Source organism: Sesamum indicum, linkage group LG4 (assembly GCF_000512975.1).
Source record: "Sesamum indicum cultivar Zhongzhi No. 13 linkage group LG4, S_indicum_v1.0, whole genome shotgun sequence".
Classification (NCBI taxonomy): Eukaryota; Viridiplantae; Streptophyta; class Magnoliopsida; order Lamiales; family Pedaliaceae; genus Sesamum; species Sesamum indicum.
In genome coordinates this window covers 15,028,496-15,048,007 of record NC_026148.1, presented here as the reverse complement: position 1 = coordinate 15,048,007, position 19,512 = coordinate 15,028,496, and the positions used below count along the sequence as shown (strand labels likewise).

Sequence of the window (19,512 nt, the reverse complement as noted above, 5' to 3'; positions counted from 1 at the left end):
TCACGTAATTAACCCTAAAAATAAGGAATAATTACACTTCTTTGAAATTTAGTGCAATTATACGTAGATCTCATGTAGTTTGAGAAATTACATCTAGCACCCCTAAGTTATGCTTCTGTCTAACAAGTATGTGCCTCTATTAGTCAAAATTCACGAAATTTGCTGATATTAATAAGAAATGATATTTACTTTTGATTGACTCATTACTAACTTATTTCAGGTCAAATAATTCTTTTTTGAACTAAACTACCTTTATAATGGTGAAGATATACCTCTTCACATGCATTAATATGTGAAGACGTATGAGGGCAATTTGATCATAATTAAATTTATTTCACTTGCAATAAGTTAGTAATAAGTCAACCGGTAGTTAATATATGTTTTTTTCTAATTTTTTTTGTTAATAACAATAAATTTGGTGAATTTTGACAATGAATGGACTTATTTGTTAGATAGAAATAAATCATAAAAGTGCTAATTTTTTAAGTTAAAATAAAATTTATGTGTAATTATATAAAATTTTAGGGGAGGAAAGTGTAATTATTCTTAAATCACTAGGTGGTTTGACCCGATTCGATTAGGTCCGACCCGGGTCAAACCTAAATAGTAGTATGCATGTAACGGTGGAAATGATTGTATGCTAAAGATTCCCACCACTGTCTCTCTCTCTCTCTCTCTCTTACGTTGTTTTTAAAGCCAAACTATTACTGCACAGCAAAAATGCAAAAAAGTCTCTCTCTCTCTCTCTAAACCCTTCTCTCTCTAAGAAGCTCACCGAAAAAACTCAGCGATATCTTTCGAGAAATGCAACCAAAAACCCTAATGAAAAACCTGAAGAGACCGGGAAGAGGACTCTCCGATCTCAATTGGAGTCTCGCTTAAGGCAATGATCTGTGCATTTTTGCGAACAGAGGAGCGTATCGGTGGAGTACTGGGGGAATTTAGTGGTGTTGGTTGAATTTATTAGTTTGTCTTGTTTTCTTTTTCTCTTTTGGAATTTTGGTCGGTGCAAAGATGTATAAGAACCAGCTGCAGGAGCTGGCGCAGCGGAGCTGCTTCAATCTGCCGTCGTACACGTGCATCAGAGAAGGTCCCGATCACGCGCCGCGGTTCAAGGCCGCCGTTAATTTTAACGGCGAGACGTTTGAGAGCCCCAGCTACTGCTCCACGCTCCGTCAGGCGGAACACTCTGCTGCCGAAGTGGCGCTCAATGCTCTCGCTAGCCGTGGACCCTCTAACTCCCTCGCCGCCAGAATTCTGGTAAGTTTATATGTTTTTTGTTATTAGTTAAACATTTTGGTTTTTTAACGAAAAGGTAACTCATTATTTGATTTATTGTTTAATGCTTGTTTGCTTGAGTGGTGTTAGCTTTTGTTGCGTTTGCTTTTATGGGATTGCTCATGCGGATTTGTGATGTATTTGCAGGAAAATAAAAGATAAAAAAGGACATAAGTATAGACTGATAGTATGTGGCCCTGGTTCTTATGATGTGTTCTGGAGTAGATTAAGCCTCCGTTCATGAAGGAGTGTAGAAACGAGGTTATCTCTGGAATTAAGAGAAAATGGGCCAATAATGATAATAAAAGCTAAAATGTTGATTTCCCTTTTATATCTTTTAGATGACTTCGACGATGAGTTGGAGTTCTATTGGTGAGTGCCACGAGTATTGCCCTTTTTTATGAGTAAATACCTTGCTTAAGTTGGTATTTGTCGGTTGTGGCTTCTGAACTTGACTTTATAAGTAGGATGTATCGTTGATTAAATTATTAGATTAATTTTAATTTTCTCTCTCTTTTTTTTTTTGTTTGACTATGTATCTCTGGTGATGCATAGATCCCTAGTTTACCCTTGTGGAATAGTATTAATGGAGATATAGTTTAAGTAGACTTTGAATGAGCTATGACACACCTTTTACTATGTAATGTTTTTAATGTAGGGTTTTGGCACTTCGATGTATGATGCGGAGCTTTCACCATAAATCATCCTCTTAGTAATAATTTGTGAGGATTCACTTTTCCCGTTAGAATTTAATGGCATAGCTGTGGATATTTGTCAGGAATCACGCTGTGCCCTTTTAGTAGCACTATAAGCATATTTTGGCTACTTTTGGACATATGTGAGAGTGGCTGGCTTAGAATTGGTTAGTGAATTCAAAACCAGCCTATTTACAGCCCAGAATAGCTTAAAATTTACTGGTATGTCTTTTGTTGGTTGGAATCCAGCACATAGTATTCGTGTTTTGCACCTCTTCTTTCCCTGATTTGCATGTACTCACACTACTCCCAGTGGGCCCATATGATGCAATGCATCTGTTGCAACTACAGCTTGGATCATACTTGCTGTAAAAGGCATTGGGTAATTTAATTAACTCAACTTTCGCTTTCACATCTCCTGAACTCGTTTTAGATGCCTGGGCTCGAGGGCAATCAGGATGATTTCAATTAAGTTGAGTTCAACTGCATCATTTGTTACTTCAAACAGGATGCTGGATGTGCAAGTTTCACTTCCTTTTTCCTCATATTAGTACACCCGTTCTGTCAAACTTGAAAAATCTGTTTTCAAATTCTTTGCCATGTCGAACAATAGTTGATTATGCATGATTCCGCTGAACTATTTTAAGGACCGCAAAGGAATATGCTAACATGACTTACTTTATTGTGTTCCCATTAAAATAGAACTTTGATGGTGGAGTACTGTATTTGTTGATTTTGTAAGTATGCCTTGGTGAAGGCCAGGATGGTGAGAAGAATAGTAATGTATTGGTGTGGCAAGCTCAGCAAATTCCAAGGCTTGTCACCAGCCCTAACGTAGGTCAACTGACCAGTTAGTCTTTGTAGATCCATCACCAAGTTAAGAATTTTGATGACTTGGTCTGTTTAAGTCTGTAGCAAAATGAATTGCTACTGGCTGCCAACTCAGGAGAGGAATTGAGTAGGAAGAAACAAAATTTGTGATATTAGAGGACATAGTTCCTTCAAGCTCCGTCTGTAGAAAGCTTTTAGTAAATATAAATGTAAAGGTATTCAAGCGATTGATTGTTGCTAATTTAAGTTTTGTTGAATAAGCTCCGCTGATGGGGAAATTATGCACGTCTAACAATATGTGATCCACATGTAAATCATGGTGATTCAGTGGCAAAAAGTATCTTTAGCACACTCTAGGGACCTTGTCAGTAATAGAACAAAGTCCATTTGTATTTGGAGATGATGAACATTGTTAATCTACTGTTGCAGCCATTAATCACTATGAGCTCTCTTTCTGAAAATATGCAGTCCTGATCAATTCTAAGGGCCAACCATTTGAGATTGCCCTGACGAGAATTGGCAAGGAAGAAAATTTGTGGAGGAGGTTAGGAATTGCTGGATAACAAATGTTAGGTGAAGTACGGGAAGTGTGTTATGTGAACTAAAAACTGTCCCATGTTCTCTAGTGTACCCTGAGGCCTGACCTCTAGGGTTCATTCTCAAAATAATGCTTGGTAAATGAATCTGAATTGTATTCTGAACTTTGGAAGCCAAACTGCCATGTTTTATGTGTTGGCCTAATGTGTAGCTTTAAATTTTAGGTAGGCTTTCTTATTTCAGTTTGACTACTCACTGATGCTGTCGCTGTGCTGAACCCTGCTATACAGGATGAGACAGGCGTATATAAGAATCTCTTGCAGGAGGTATCACAAAGAGTGGGAGCATCTCTGCCTGCATATACAACTTTCAGGACTGGTCTGGGACACCAACCTGTTTTTACCTGTACTGTAGAGTTGGCAGGTGTGATATTTACTGGTGAGCCAGCTAAGAACAAGAAACAAGCAGAAAAGAATGCGGCCATGTCAGCTTGGCTATCGCTTAAATCATGTAAGTGATCCATGCTATTAAATAATCTAGATATGGTTCTTAGGGCATACAAGAATATATAATCTTTAATGTGGTACATTTGCAGTTGTCAATTTTACTCATTAACATAATGTAATTATGCCTGATAACTTTTGCCCGCAAGAGAAGTGTAAACTAGGAGCAGAAAGTGTAGAATTGTGTCCACTTCTAGTGCTATTAATTGTCTATTAACTCCAAGGTTTTGGTGATGAACAAACAATAGCTAAGGTTTCCATTTGCATCTGCTACATTATTGGTGCTATTGCACTTTGATATATGTGGAAAATGATGCTTATAAGAGGTTGCTACTTGCTAGCAAGTTAAATGACAACCCTTACAATTTGATCTTGAACAGCTCCTATTCTTGTGTAGTGTTTCACAAAGTGTGGCTGACTTTCAGTCAATGAGGGAGGATACCATGTAACGTCTTGCTTCTCCTTTATTTTAATTATCATTATCTTTATTTAAAGCTCTAGATCCTGAAAGTAGGTATGGTTACGTAATTTCTCCTAAATTATCTTTATGAGCCTATTTAGTGGATGTAAATTTCTCCTACATTCATTTTCAGTTGGAATAAGATGGATTCAGGTGTCTTAGTTTACTCTTCTTATGTTTCTTCCCTGTTTGATCAATAAATTCCTAAATCTTACTAGTATAATGTTTTTTTTTTTAGTGTATTTCAGGGATACACGTTAACCTAGTTTAATAATATTTTATGGTGAATAAATATAGGAAAATAGAAAGAGAAAAGCAGGGCTATCCGTTAGGGGGAAAGGGAAAAAAGGACTTAGTAAAACAAAGAAATAAAGGAGAAAAATGGATCTGGCCCAGCTTAATATACTTGCCTGACTTGTATAATTGTATCACTATTGAGAATATGTTGGTTGTTTCATCTCACATGCTGAAGTGTCTAATACTTGATGTATGTTGTTCTTTTTTGTCTTTTCAGTAGTGCAGCAGTCTGAGACTTCATTTGAAAAGACCCATAAGGATGAGCAGGAGCATGTGACAGTAGCTCGTGCTCTGCAGAAGTATCTAATGAAAGCAAGATTGGCAAGATTACCATTTCCAATCAAATTTCCTACACTAAATCCAAGACCATCAAGCACACAGCAATCTCCAGCTGCAACATCTAAAATCCTTCCCTTGATATGTCCGAAAACAGCTCATCGCCACAGGCCTATTATGGCAGTGAGCAACAGCTCTGCATTCCAAAAGATTGTAAAAACAAGTCAAAGCCCGCCAGTAATTACTGTTACAAATGAGAGTAACTCATCATTGATGGACAGCCTTAAGCTCCAACCCCAGAAGTTCCCTGCAGCTGGAGCTGCACCCTACATTCCGGTACGGCATTGTAACCCACATAATAGAATTGCCCCACCAGTGACAATACGAAATACAATTCCCGTTTTCTCTGCACCACCACTTCCTTCTCCCCAGCCCTCACTAGTGATGAGGCCTCCAGTATTGGGTATGGCACCACCTGTGAGTGTGAGACAAGCTATTCCTGTATTTGCTGCTCCCGTTCGGATGGAGGAGCTCCCCATAGTACACCCAGCCATTAAAGTAGAGGATCCACGACTCTCCATATCCACAACAGCTCGAGCAGACGAGCCACCAGTTTCTAGAGCTGCGCTGGGTAGACTAGAGGACTCACCCATTCCCAAGGTTCCTTCTGTTCGAGTTGAGGAGCCTCTCAGTTTTAAGCTATTGCCTGTCTCCATCACACCGAACTCGGACATTCCAACAGTTCAAGTTGACCCACCCTCGTCTGATGCCCTCACAGCTCGAGTTGAATCTCCAGTTTGTAAGGTTACTAGTCCACCAGCCAGTTCGAAAGCATCTGGTGAAGAGACTAAGATAGCAGTGCAGGACAAGCTGCAGGGGCCAACGGAGATTGAAGACTTCTTGAAAGATCTGAAGATATGATGGGGACATTTTGAACTGAATGAACTACATCAGCTTCTTTCTCTATGATGAATTATGTAGGTTTCCGCTTTCCCTTTTCCTTTCATTTTTTGGGTAATTTTCTCTGTTCCTTGTTTTGGGAGAATTTTCAACTGTCTTAAAAGAGTTAGACATCTCAATAGTTTCTGAGCAGTTCGGTTCCTCAGACCCCGTAAAAACTGCTTGCCCTGTGCTTTTGACATGGCATTTAAGAACCGAGCTGCTGCCACTTCACTTGCGATGTATGATATAGGCGTATATTTCAATATTCGAGTGTTGTGGTATGTCATTGCGCATCAAGACTCTCCTCTCCTCCGTGGAATGCGGAAGTGGGCTTTTCAGTTCTTTTGGTTTTTAAAACGAAAAAAAAAAAAAAAAAAAAAAAAAAAAAAAACAGATGCGGGTGAGTTCAATGTGAATGCAATATCTTGTATATATAGTCAATTAAGATTGGTGTTAATTACATCTCCTATAGTGAATTGCATGTGATGAGTATGTTCTACGGTTATGTTGAGCACCACATTTTATGAGGAGCAAGGAGATCGTGGGCAGGTTGTACTTGTTTGATTCCCATGTTACAAGGATTCCTGTTGTTAATGTCGTCTTTGTGAGACCCATACTTCGATTTTTATTCAAAGGTAAATGTTATACTGAACTTGTGACTGAAGTTATATAGGGTAAATTACATTGTCACCCATTGAGATTAGGTTCAAATGCACAAATATCTTCAATTTTTGCAAAATTATAGTTACACTCTTTAGTGTTGTTAGTATAATGTACCCTATGGGGTGTTGGTGTGAACTTTTGCTACTGATAAGAATGTACTTGCAATTACAATTACAACATCAAAAGGTGTAATTGAAATTTTGTAAAAGGTATGGTGTTTGTACATCTAAACATAACATCAGGACTGCCAATGGAATCTGATCATTTATATAGTAGTAGTTTCTCTAGGGAAAAGGGTCTTGCTGTAGAGAAGGATGTTTTGTTTTCGAAGAAAATGGGTCGTTTTAGCTGGGTTGATTTTGAGGTCTCTTGTGTCTTATCTTTGTTTGTGTAAATTACATGTAGTCCCTCAACAATTTAGCTTAGTTATAACACCTAGTTGTTTGGAAAATTACCATCAATACTATCTTAAAATATTAGGTAAATTACAACTACCTTCCCTTAGTTTTGGTACAATACAAATACTCCCTGGTTTATTTAAAAAATTACACATGTTTTTCTCAAATGAGAAATAATTATGCAGTTCTTAGACGGTAAAGTGGATATTATCATTTTATCTTTACCATTTTTTTTAAATAAAAAAATATTTGAAAATTATAAAAAAATTTAATGGTGGATAAAATAAATAGTTTAGAAAAAATATTAGTTCATAAAAATATTTTAAAAACTTATTAAATTTATAGAATTATAATTTATAATTAAAAAAATAACATTTTGGTCAATTCATTAAAAATTGGACGAAAAACTAATGGAATGGATATGTTGTTAGACAAACGTTAAAATAAAGAGGATATTTATAATTTTTCAAATGACGAAGAGGTATTTGTAATTATATCAAACCTTAACTGATTATAATTTACCCAAAAGAATATGATAATCGTGTAACGGGAAGTCGGGACAACATTGTGTAATGTGTTTTATATTTTCAGTTTTTGAAACAGTAATATTTAATAGTTTGCTTGCTTTCATTTTTACTTGAATTAAAATAAAAATATATTTATTTATACATGTTTTTACTGAAAATATATTAATTTGACACCACAGTCTAACCTTATTAGTTAATCCAAACTTATTTTAATTTTACACAAAAGTTTATACAAAATGAAAAATATGAAGAAAACATAAAACAGTCATAAAAGGACAAACAAAATTGAATTGATTGAATGATCATTTCTTTTTATGTTTTAAGAAAATAAAATATTACTTTAGAAATAACAATTGAAGTCTATGAGTTGTATTACCACCAACTTCATTGTCTAATTCCAACCACTCCTCATCTTGACCAAAGAATAAATGAAGTATTGTATGAAAAAAATCCTCTCAGAGAACCATTTTCTTTTCAAGTGTGAAAATCTAATAAATGATGCAAACTTAAAGGGTCCACACTTGCTCAATTTTGTTGAGGGAAAACCAAAAAGTTCACAAAACACCTCTGCAATTTGAAAGCCCCAAAACCATTACATTGTAGAGTGAAAATAGACTAAACTAATTTTACCAGAGATTACAGAAACCTACAAGCAAGTCCGAACCTGATCAATTTAGAGAGTCTCTTTACATAATGTACATACATTCTAAGCCTCAATCCAACACAACATGTGTATAAACTACTGCTACAGGCAAGTACTCAGAACTTACGACTTGGCACGAAGGGGTAATAAATCCTGTCAACGGCCAATAACAACCAAATTATGTGCAAGTGAAGTACATTACAACAGAGCAATTCACTCACCATTTAAGTTGAGAATGCAGCCTCGACCGCTTGGAAGATCGGACCAGTATCAAAGCAGAAGTTTCTGAAGCTCCTGCCCGGGTGTGAGTCGGGAGCGTGCACATCGGCAACCAGTTTACTTGCCTGACTCTCGGCTATTGTGGAGCTGCTACCCAAAGAACTGTTTTTTGCCTTCCACACACTAATTCCTGCACAATTCAGATAATTTTGACAGAACAAGAAACAGCAGAACCATATTAGAGATTGATTCAAGGAAACCATCTTGCGCGCCAGAAAATGTACGTCCGAAATGAATGAAATTGCATGATCCATATGAAATGGTAAATTTTCTCTTCCCCAAGGAAACGATGTGGATAGTATAGGATCCCCATAATTGGAACATATGTTTTTTTCCATGCTAATGAATACATGTAGGTAAAATGGCATGGCACCATGTACCAAAAATATTATAGTTAACAGAAGCTTCCTGTATAAGTGGAAAATTTTTTTTGGCTGGGGGAGGGAGAAAATATGATACTATTGTGGACGTGTCAAGTTTCATTAAAGCATTCCTACGTATATCTGAAGACTTTGTCAGGCAAGCAAAGTAAAACAGGTTCCAGGCATTCTCCTTGAATCTAGAACAATTCCCTGTTAACGAAGGTCACCATAGTCCTAACTGACCTTGACAAAATCATACCAAGTTCTTTCTATTGTCACCATTTAGTGAATCAAATGGATATATGTGGTTTCATGGCTAAACTTGTTTTTCCACAACGAGAAATCAAACAGAAGAAAACAGCTCATTACATTTTTGCTATTGTAAATTATCAGGAGTCAGCTTGTAAAAATATAGGTGAGGGAATGGGGTCAATTATCATGATTTAAATGGTTTTATTCTCATAAAGGCAATGGCTTCCTGTAGGTCCAATTGTGATTTACAGATCTTTACAACATTGAATTTTTAACCTGGTTCAATGGTTCTAGGAAATTAGTACCACAAGATTTGCGAGCAGAAGAATCCAACATAGAGGTCAATAGATGTGCATGAGTAATTCAGCAAAGACTCACAACTGAACTTGTTTCCAATACTCAAGTTGCTAGCCCAAACATAATTAAGAGTAGGAACAATGGATTGTCATGGTTCAACTCGTCAACATAAAGGAAATGTCTAAATCAATCCATCCCCCTACGCTGTATTTGCTCTATCCAATTCTAAAGCAACTGATGAAGCTTGCTCAATTTGTAGTATTACTGACTGACGTGCTGAATTGATGTTTGGATGTGGCTTGAATGCTTAGGGACAGTGATGCGATACATAGAAATGAAGCAGAGAGAGAATGAGCAAGCAACAGGTCACTAATGACTAAGGCACATGAACAAAGAGGGATAGCAGGAGATGGACCTCTCATTGGTTTATCTGACCTAGGTGCCACAGGAGGTGGATGCCCTGAAATCCACAACTTTAAGGATCTGCAAAATAATCCAACTTTATAGAAGCAAGAAATGTGGAAGATTTCAAGAAAACAGATGCCATATACTCACGCTAAAAATGGAGCAACCATGTAGAGCTTGAGGCCGGTGATCCCACGAGATATGACATCATCATTTGCAGGTTGAAGTTCATCAAGCCGGTGCCATGCAATTTCCTACAAAAGAGCCATAAAATTAAAAATACCCCAATATCATATTGGTCTAGGAAATCAGTGATGTGTGTGCACCCACCAACATAAAAATTTCTGAATATATACAGGCACAATATCCAAGTGTAAAATATAGTGGCTTATTTTACACTTTTCTGAATCGGTTTACTCCAAAAGAAAGGTCGCATCAGCATTTAAAACACAGAAAAGGATAAGTACAGGTACCAAAAACACTGTAGGTAGGGACATAAAAAAATTTCAGAACTTTCAGAGGGTAAAATGACATACACTTATCTCCTTTTTAGTAAGAGGTGCAAATGGTGTGTCATCTTTCACCCCAGCAACAATGTACAGTTTCACTCTCTGCTGTCCAAAAATCATTTCTATGTTATCGTCTTTGTGAAGGAGTTCTGAAACATCAAAACCTGTTTCCTCTAGGACCTGCATCTCAAAGAACGAGGTTGGCAGAAGTTCATATGTTCAAGCAGTGTCATGCAAATAAGAGAAGTGAGGAATTGAAAAGGTTACATAACAGGACTGATAACTCTAAAGTCTGAACATTGTGAGAAGTAAGTTTAAATTTCATGTATCAAAAACTAATTGCCTGAGTTCAGTTGATGAATTGAAATCAGTTTCCAGACATCCAAAAATTGTTATGCGACGAGCATACACTTGTTCTATATTGGTGACGCATTTCCTATTTGCAAGAAGATTCTAAAACCAAGCATAGATGTATGGTCTTGTGTCTGTGACTACATATGGAACAACCCTCAAGATATTACTATAAGGGGAAAATATATATACCCTTTAATGTTTGGCCTAATTACAAATATATTCCTATTAAATTAAAAATTATAATTACCCCGTCTGAAGTTGTTCTATCTTATATTAACTCCATTTGGTAGGGTTCTTCGGATTTTACATGTGATATTCCAAATATACCCCACATAAAACTTTGACTGTAATCTGACCATTTTTTTTGGACTAAAATGCCATTTGAACCAAATTTCAGGTAAGATTAGTCACTTCCTGGTATCAAACTACTTTAAAGACAAGATTATCAGCGACAAAGACAACTAGATATGACGATATGAGGAACACGCTACAGAGAGACCGACAGGAAAAAACAAAAATAGGTGTCAAATATCATTATCCATTTTGGTCATTCACCCAGTTTCACTTAAATATTTTCTTTTGCCTTCTTTCAGAAAGAGTGAAGGTATTTAAATAATTTGCAATTTTTACCAATGGATTAGTACCAAACCTCAATAGAGGTAATTGTAACTTTCGCCAAGAGGATATAATTGTAATTAAACTAGACCTCCAGGGTGTGGATGTAATTTACCTTTACTATAATAATGTATAGGCTGGCATTAAACATCAAGCCAAATTGATGAATAGTCTTCAAAATTATCACTCTTAAAATTATTAAATGCGATGATAATGTGTACAAGGAGGTTGGCATACTTCTCTGATGGCACAATTGTGATCTTCCTCATCTTTGTTTTTCTTTCCACGAGGAAAGCTCCAACTTGTCCCTTTCCATCCCTTCACTAGCAAGCACTGCATATAAGAACCAGAAACTAAAAGCTAAAAAACTATGAAGCTTTAGGACAAAAAACAACATTTAGATATATAAACCAGAAGAAAATTTTATTTCAAATATCTTCTGCCATTGCATTAAAGTTTAAGAATGAATAGTTGCTCTTTGGTCAATCACTGCAGTACCAACTCAAGTTTATTTCTTCATGCAAGGACTGGAAAGTAATCTTAATAGAATTAATCCTAAACCATGCACTTTTTTTAGATGCTTTAATGTGGTATTACTTCACTAAATAGTATTATGATGACAAGTTTTGAATTAGGTATTTTAGGTTCGTTATTGTATTACTGAGTTGCAGTTGCATTATTCTGATGCAAATAGCAACATATGAATGAACATCAATGCCAAAATCTGGATGATCTGCCACAAGAACATGAAAATTGTACAAAAGAAAGCCAGTCATAATTTGACAGACACCTCCACAGGAGAAGAATGAGTAGTATCCATGAGGATGTATAAAAAGGAAACACATCTTTTGGAAATCCCAAGATTTCATACAGATATTTGGCTTCTTCATTTATGTTGAGAAAAAATAAAAAGAATAATGAGAATAAAAGGTAGAAGATAGAGTAAACAAATTCACTTGGAGATTAACTGCAGATATATCATATCATGCATGTCCAGATAGAAAGACTTCCTATGAAGAAGGGGTCAAAGGTGAGCATAGAGACATAATCAATAATGTTGCATCCAGTTATTCTCCATTACCTTCTTAGGAGCCAAAGATATTTTTTAGTAGTAATTATGTGCAGAAGACCTCACCCTTTCATAGGTTTCATCCAGTATAATGGCCCCTGTCACTGGAACTCGCACTTTATATGAAGTGAAGTCCTTAAATATGTCGTCTATATGGGCAACATATGGTTTTAAAACATCGCAGTTGTTGAACACTGCAGCATGTCAAGGAGAACTGGGATCATCCAATGTATACTAATCTTCCAATGTACATATACTCATAATATTTAAAATAGAACAATCAAATTGTAGATCATATGTTAACCTTCACAAAAGCCAAATAAACAGATCAAAGATATAAATTTTCAGAATAAATCCTTCAAGAAGAGAAAGCATGAAAAATAATGTCAACACCAGGTGAATAAATGAGCTAGAATGGGAACTCAAATTTCTTAGGAATCTGATGCTCAAAAAGTGAAATCACATTCAGGGACTAAAAACGCATATAATCCAAGCCACCACGAGATAACATATTTAAACCTCTTTTGTGATTGGCTGGGGATGCAAAATGGTGAAGGATACATAAAGAAGTAAATTCCTTCAAAGTTAATGACTTCAGAGATGGATTCTTTTCAACCGAGTTATCTTCATAAAACCAATGTGCATACTCCACAAGAAACAGAATCCTCTCAAAAGACTGCTGGTCTTCCTTAGGCACATTTAGAACAAAACGACTGCAGATCAAATGGAAAACATTTTAAACTGGAACAAAAGATTATGCAAAAACACAATATTCAAATTAGATCAACTGGCCAAGGAGAAACTATGAGTCGCAATTGAATCTTGCCGTTGTGGCAAAGAGAATTAACGCAAACAGATAACTTAGAAGCATCAACAATATCTTTGCCAAGATCCACCATTTCTAAAAATTTGCTGTGTATCACTCTGGCCTTAGTTCTTTACTTCTCATAGCCGCAACTTTTATCCTGGTTATATAGATGATATATCCAAACAACATTCCACCGAAAAAAAAAAAATAATTGTCTTTTCAAACAACTCCATCTGAGAGATAATCCTATAATAATTTCTCCCCAACTACTTTCAAATCAAGCAAATCAACATTCTGCAGTGAAATAACCCAAAGTTACCAAAATCAAACACATCTTGTCCTAGACTAATAACCAATCCTCAAATCCACATCATCACATAACTCAAGAAATCAACTTTCCTTAAAGTTATTACTTTCTTCCTTCCCATTTGCACTCCATTGTCCCAGCTACGCCAATATTACTTCATTCATATGAACTTAAATTTCAGTTCTTGGTCACTTTTACTCAATCGGAAACTACTAAAAGTTGAGCTAGACAGAAAAAATTAACAGGATTGAACGAAAAACTGAACAAATTAAAATCTTCTCAACTAGTCTGAATAATTCATGAACTGAAACAGTCTATATTACCTGCAAAGATCGTCGAGCAGTTCTTGAGGAGGGAGAGCATTCTTGGAACCGCTCGTAGCTCGATTTAGCCCACTTGACATTCTCCCAACACCACCGCCTCTTCTACTTCAGTTTCTCTCCTCTATGTTCCTTTTCAAATATAAATTCAAGAACAAGTGATCGGTGCAATTGGCAGCAAATTGTGAAAAATTATATAGATTTTCACCAACATATAAAAAATTATAAAGTGAGATGAAGAGAATTTTTTTCTTAAATAAAGGCACAAATCATACTGAAGTAATGAAAAAAATATATGAGTGAGAAAAATAATGGCAGCTTATAAGAAAAAATAAATATGGAAAATATAAAAAAAAAATTATTAATTATAATAGGATTTATTAAAATTATGAAAATTTGTGAGGACAAAAAATATGGAGAATACGAGAGAGAGCGATGCAGTAGCGGGTCGACAGAAAAGAAAAATTATAATTATAAAATAATTATAAAATATTAAAAAATTACTATTATGGGTAATTTTTTTTGCAAGAATAAAATGAATTAAAGGATAAAATGGGACAATAAAAACTTGGTACGATTAATAGATTTTATTTTATAATAATATGGGTATTTTCTATATTTCTAATATATTTTTAATATTTTACACATTAATTTTTAATATCTATTTATTTTTTACATAGAAGAAAAATTATTCTTATTTGAAATATAGAAAGAGTAATTAATAAATTGAGCATTATAGATGAAGTTAAAGTAATAAATTAGTATGGTTATACAGATACTATTCATGGAGGATTTATTTTATTTGTTTGAATTAAAAAGAAGTTATTAATTAGCTAATAAAATGAGACTTGACTTTTTTTGACAAATGGATAAATATATTCAATTAATTTAGATAAAATAAAATATTGTGCATTTTCAAAATAAATATGAATAAATACACTTTTATTCTAATTTTATATATATATATATTCAAAAATGAAATGTAATTATTCATCTTGATGTAAAAATAATTAGATTGAGTAGTTAATAACTTAAGTTTTTTTTTAAAAAAAATAGTAATATCTTTTTACATTCGAGATTTTGTGGGTTTATTTTACTCATATATTACTTAATTCTCAGTCTTTAAAGTTTCAACTACTTAAGCTGCCAATTACTTTTTTTATTGAAATTAAAATATATTTGTTTAATTAAGGAATATTTTATGTTGAATTTAAGATGAAAAGTTTTTGAATCTATTTGTGATTTATTATATATATACGGGCAATTTTGTTCAAATATTTAATCCAAGGGAGGTAACTACTACAATTATTAATTTAGGAGGGTGAATGAGACATGTGATATAGTTGAAGGGTAAAGTATATTTAACCCTTATTTTTTTAAGGAAAAAATTGCATAAAGTTCCTTTATGTTAGAGAAATTTATCTAAAAACACCATCAATATGTTTGGCTTCGTTTTTGGGCCATCTCAAATCAATGTAATGTTCGGCCTTGAGTGGTTTACCCATTTTTATCTTATTTTTGTAATAGTAGTGGGGGGACAAAACTGACTGTCTTCATTTATAACAGTAGATTTTCTCTCTCCTCATCTCGCAGAAATCGCCTTTCCTCATCTCGCAGAAATCGCCTACTGTCTTCATCTCTGTTCATCTTCTTCCCAAATTCTTCTTCAGATCTAAAACAATTCCATGACCCAAGGGTTTAATTCTATACCGTTCGACTCCTCTCAACATGGCGACTATTTTGATCCGATTGGATTTCAGTTTTTATCAACATCGCTTGAAGCAGGTAAAATCTGCTCCGCCGCGATTTCAGCTTCGATTAAGCAATACTCGTATGTTTATACGAAATGGGTTCTACTTTTTTCTTTAAGGGAGCATACCAACCATTTTATATTCAAGATTTCTCTTTTATATGATTTTTGTGTTTTCCTTTTTCATAGACTTTTGAATTAAAGATTAAAATTTTTTGTTGCAGTATGAATGCATATGCATTTAAATGACAGCGGTCCTAATTTTCTTGTTCATTTATGTTACAATTTGCAGTCTTGATGCTCAAGGAATCTGAGAGCATGGTAACTACTTCAAAAAAAGTTGAAGACATTGTATGATAATATGACAGTATTGATGTATTGATATTGTTGTGTTTATAAATCCTGAAGTGAGATTAGGACCCAAGTTGAGTGAAACGGTAAAAGAAAAGCTGAGTTTGGGGGCGAGAATCCTTCAGGTTGGTGGAGTGGAGAAAGTGTTCAAGTGAAGTTCAAAATTGGTGACGATGAAAAGCTGTTGAAGGCTTCTCAGTGCTATTTATCGACAACAGTTGGGCCGATAGCCGGAGTACTCTTCATTTCAAATAATAGAGTTGTTTTCTGCAGTGAGAGATCCATCAAACTCTCTTCTTCAACTGGAAAGTTACTCAAAGCACATTATTAGGTAAGTGAAATTACATAATCTTCTTGCATCAGCTCCATGGAATTATAACCTCATTATGTATCCTATCGAAAGATGGAATCTGAAAATCTTAAATATTACCGTATCTATGTGCAGGTGATCTGAGTTCCGAGTCGACTACCATCAGACAACTCAAATGAATCCAGACCCCAAGAACTCCAAAGTCTTACCATCAAACTTACCCAACTCGAATGGTTGAAGGCACCCTCACTCGTTGTTCCCAGATGAAGTCTTAGAGAAGTTCCTGTCACTCATAGATTCACACAAGGACAGGAACTCGATTTCCCTTGTCTGCAAAGACTGGTACAACGCTTTTCTCATTTCAATATGTTGTCGTGAGTTCTTAGGGTCTGTCACTCATTGAATCAACTTTGAATTCTAAAAATCACATAAAATTTGAGAAAAATTCAGAGGAGTGCACATTAGCACCCTATTCAGAGTAGTATTTGATTATTTAAAACCTCTTAAAACTGAAGCATCAATAAAACTACCTAATGGGACAGTGCAGAAAGTTAAATTTGCTGGAGATGTTCAAATATCAAAAGACATTATACTTATGCATGTTTTGTATGTGCCCACCTTTAGATATAACCTATTATCAGTAAGCAAACTTTGGAAAGATAGACATCTTTGCATAACCTTCACACACCAGAATTGCATTGTGCATGACCCTCAGACTAACCAAGTGGCGGCCCTAGGTAGACAAGAGGGCAGACTATATGTTCTAGATAAAGAATCGTACCCCAAAGGCAAGGATAGAGTTACTGATACAATCAATAATGCTGAGGAACCTATTGTTTCAGGGAATGGGCAGGAGCCTAAAGGGAATTGTATGAAAAATAGTTATCTCTGGCATAATAGATTAGGACATGCTGGAGTTGATGTACTAAAACACCTACAGTTGTACAACAATAAAGCAGTTGATCAAGTGAATCAAACACAAAATCATCATTTGAATTAATCCATGTGGATGTTTGGGTACCATATAGGGAATACTCTATTTTCCATTGTGATTACATGTTGACTATTGTTGATGACTTTAGAAGAGCTACTTGGACATACATGATGCTACATAAGTCACAAGCTCAACAAAACTTGAACATTTCTATAAGATGGTGCTCACTCAATTTTGATAGTAAAATTAAAAAAAATAAGGACTGATAATGTAACTGAATTCATTAATGAATAATGCCAAACATTTTTTCAAAATAAAGGAATTATACACCAAAGAACTTGTGTATACACACCCCAACAGAATGACAAAGTTGAAAGAAAGCATCAGCACCTGCTCCAAGTAGCTAGAGCATTAATGTTTCAAGCAAACATGCCATCTAAATTCTGGACTGAGGCTCTGTTAACTGCAACCACTTGATAAATAGGTTACCTACAGATATATCAAGCTATAAAAAACCATATGAAGTGTTATACAAGTTTGAGCTCTAAATTGATCAGGTTTGTGTGCTCATCACACTTAAACACTTGCAAGCTGTGTGTTGGGTGCTCATCAGGAGCACGAGTTTGAGCTGAGTTGAGAGCGTTCCTCGATGGGATTCTGACACCATATTATGGGCTCTTTGGTCTTAGGATTTTCGAGGGGGATTGCTGAGTTGAGAATCGCGAGGGGAGCATCGGGCTCCATTGGCACCATGAGCGGCATGGTGCGACCGGGCCGGGCTAGGGATTGAAAAATCATAACCTTGCCGGTGCGGCCGGGCCAGGCTTGAGTTTGAGTTTGAGTTTGAATTTTGCGGCCAGGCTTAGAGTTGAATTTGAGTTTGCAGCATTGTGCGCTCGGGTTGAGACTCGAGTGGGACTTTTGTGCAGGCTGGGATTAGAAAATTCTAATCTTGCGATCGATGTGTGATAGTTGGTATCGATGTGTGACATGATGCTCGTAGACCAGATTCGAACGTGATGTTACGATAGGGATTAGGAGCGAGAAACCCCAACCTTGTTAGTGCAGTCGAGACGGGAGTTGTACATCCCATTCTTGTTAGTCATCGGCCCGATGCGAGACTGGCGTTTGGAGTTTTTTTGCCGGACGGGGATTCAGAGATCCTATCCTTGCAGCTGCAGTCAAGCGCTCGGGTCGAGACAATGAGATTGAGTTTTGCGGTCGAGCTAGGACTTGAGCTTAGTTGTCGGCCAGATTGAGGGCAGATGCCCCATTTTCGTGTTGGGTTGAGCGAGAACCCTTTTCAAAGACATTGGGGGTAGAGGTCCCATTTTCGTGTTGGGTTGAGGGAGAACTCTTCGTAGAGACGTTCGGTCCACGAGCGGCGTGGTTCCGACAGTTGTGCATCCGGCCCATCATGTGTTTGCAAGTGTTTAAGTGTGGTCTACCGCAGAGGCGGGTTTGCGTGTTGCCGAGGGCGGCAACACATCGAGTGGGTGAGGGAGTGTGAAGAGTGCGCACAGACCAAAATGCCCTTATGGACTAAAACTTATAATTCTATTTATATTTTAAAATTTTTCGTTAGTCTCCGTTAGACTTTTATCCAATAATTACATAATTTCATCAAATATTAGGAGGGTATTGTAATTTTTCAAACAACAAGGGGGTATTTGTAATTATGTCGAACCTCAGGGGTGGTTATTGTAATTTTACCCTAAATTATATTGGCATTCATAAAATTGGTTAATTGGACAAACACCCCATAATATTTGTAAAGATTTACAAGAACACCCCTATGGGCGTCAACATAATTATGGACAATTATGCTCTCCTCCCTCTTAGGTTTGCTTCTATCAAATAAATATTTCCCTCCATTATTAAAATTTTATTGAATTTACTAATATTAATAAAAAAATTGAATGAAAATTGATATATGTCCCTTGTTGACTTATTACTGACTTATTGCATGTCAAATAATTTTTTTTTGACTAATCTACCTTTATAACGGTGAAAATATACCTTATCACATGCATTAACGTGTGAAAACGTATGTGGATAATTTGGTTATAAAAAAGTTTATTTGACCTATAATAAATAAATAATAAGTCAAATTGGGTTAAATATAACTTTTTATCAATTTTTTTTGTTAATATCAACAAATTTGGTGAATTTTGCTAATGAAGGGGCTTATTTGTTAGACGAAAGCAATCTTTAAAAATGCTCGATGTAATTTTTCAAATCGTAAGGGTTTATGTGTAATTACACCAAACTTTAGAGGAGGGAATTATAATTATCCCATATGATTAACATAGAGGTATACTTGCAAAATTGTATCTATAACAGGGGTGTATTTGTAATTACAAACATAATTTTAAAATGTGTATATGTAATTTTAATAAAAATATGAAGTATTTATATAATTAAACTTAGCATTGGGATGTTGATGTAATTTACGCTTAAATTTAAGATCTTTAAAAAATGGCTAAAGGCACCCCAAAAGTCTTTCAAATTACATTTACCTCTCATTCCCATATATTCCA

At 35.5% G+C, this 19,512-nt stretch overlaps 2 protein-coding genes across 3 annotated transcripts; one reads left to right on the top strand and one right to left on the bottom strand.

The window, feature by feature from the left end:
* On the top strand, positions 713–6,157 carry LOC105161101 (double-stranded RNA-binding protein 2). The gene is made up of 3 exons (XM_011078685.2): positions 713–1,260; positions 3,632–3,851; positions 4,819–6,157. The coding sequence occupies exons 1-3, from the start codon at positions 1,015–1,017 to the stop codon at positions 5,796–5,798; spliced, it is 1,446 nt and encodes a 481-aa protein (XP_011076987.1). The 5' UTR covers positions 713–1,014; the 3' UTR covers positions 5,799–6,157.
* On the bottom strand, positions 7,961–13,882 carry LOC105161100 (mRNA-decapping enzyme subunit 2). 2 transcript variants are annotated; one of them, XM_011078683.2, is made up of 8 exons: positions 13,631–13,882; positions 12,754–12,905; positions 12,259–12,386; positions 11,361–11,456; positions 10,182–10,334; positions 9,796–9,899; positions 9,656–9,723; positions 7,961–8,459 (listed from the first exon to the last, which is right to left on the bottom strand). In XM_011078683.2, exons 1-8 carry the CDS (start codon positions 13,708–13,710, stop codon positions 8,275–8,277), a joined length of 966 nt encoding a protein of 321 aa, XP_011076985.1. In that variant the 5' UTR covers positions 13,711–13,882; the 3' UTR covers positions 7,961–8,274. The 2 variants fall into 2 exon arrangements, with proteins under 2 accessions (XP_011076985.1, XP_011076986.1); XM_011078684.2 differs by lacking the exon at positions 12,754–12,905.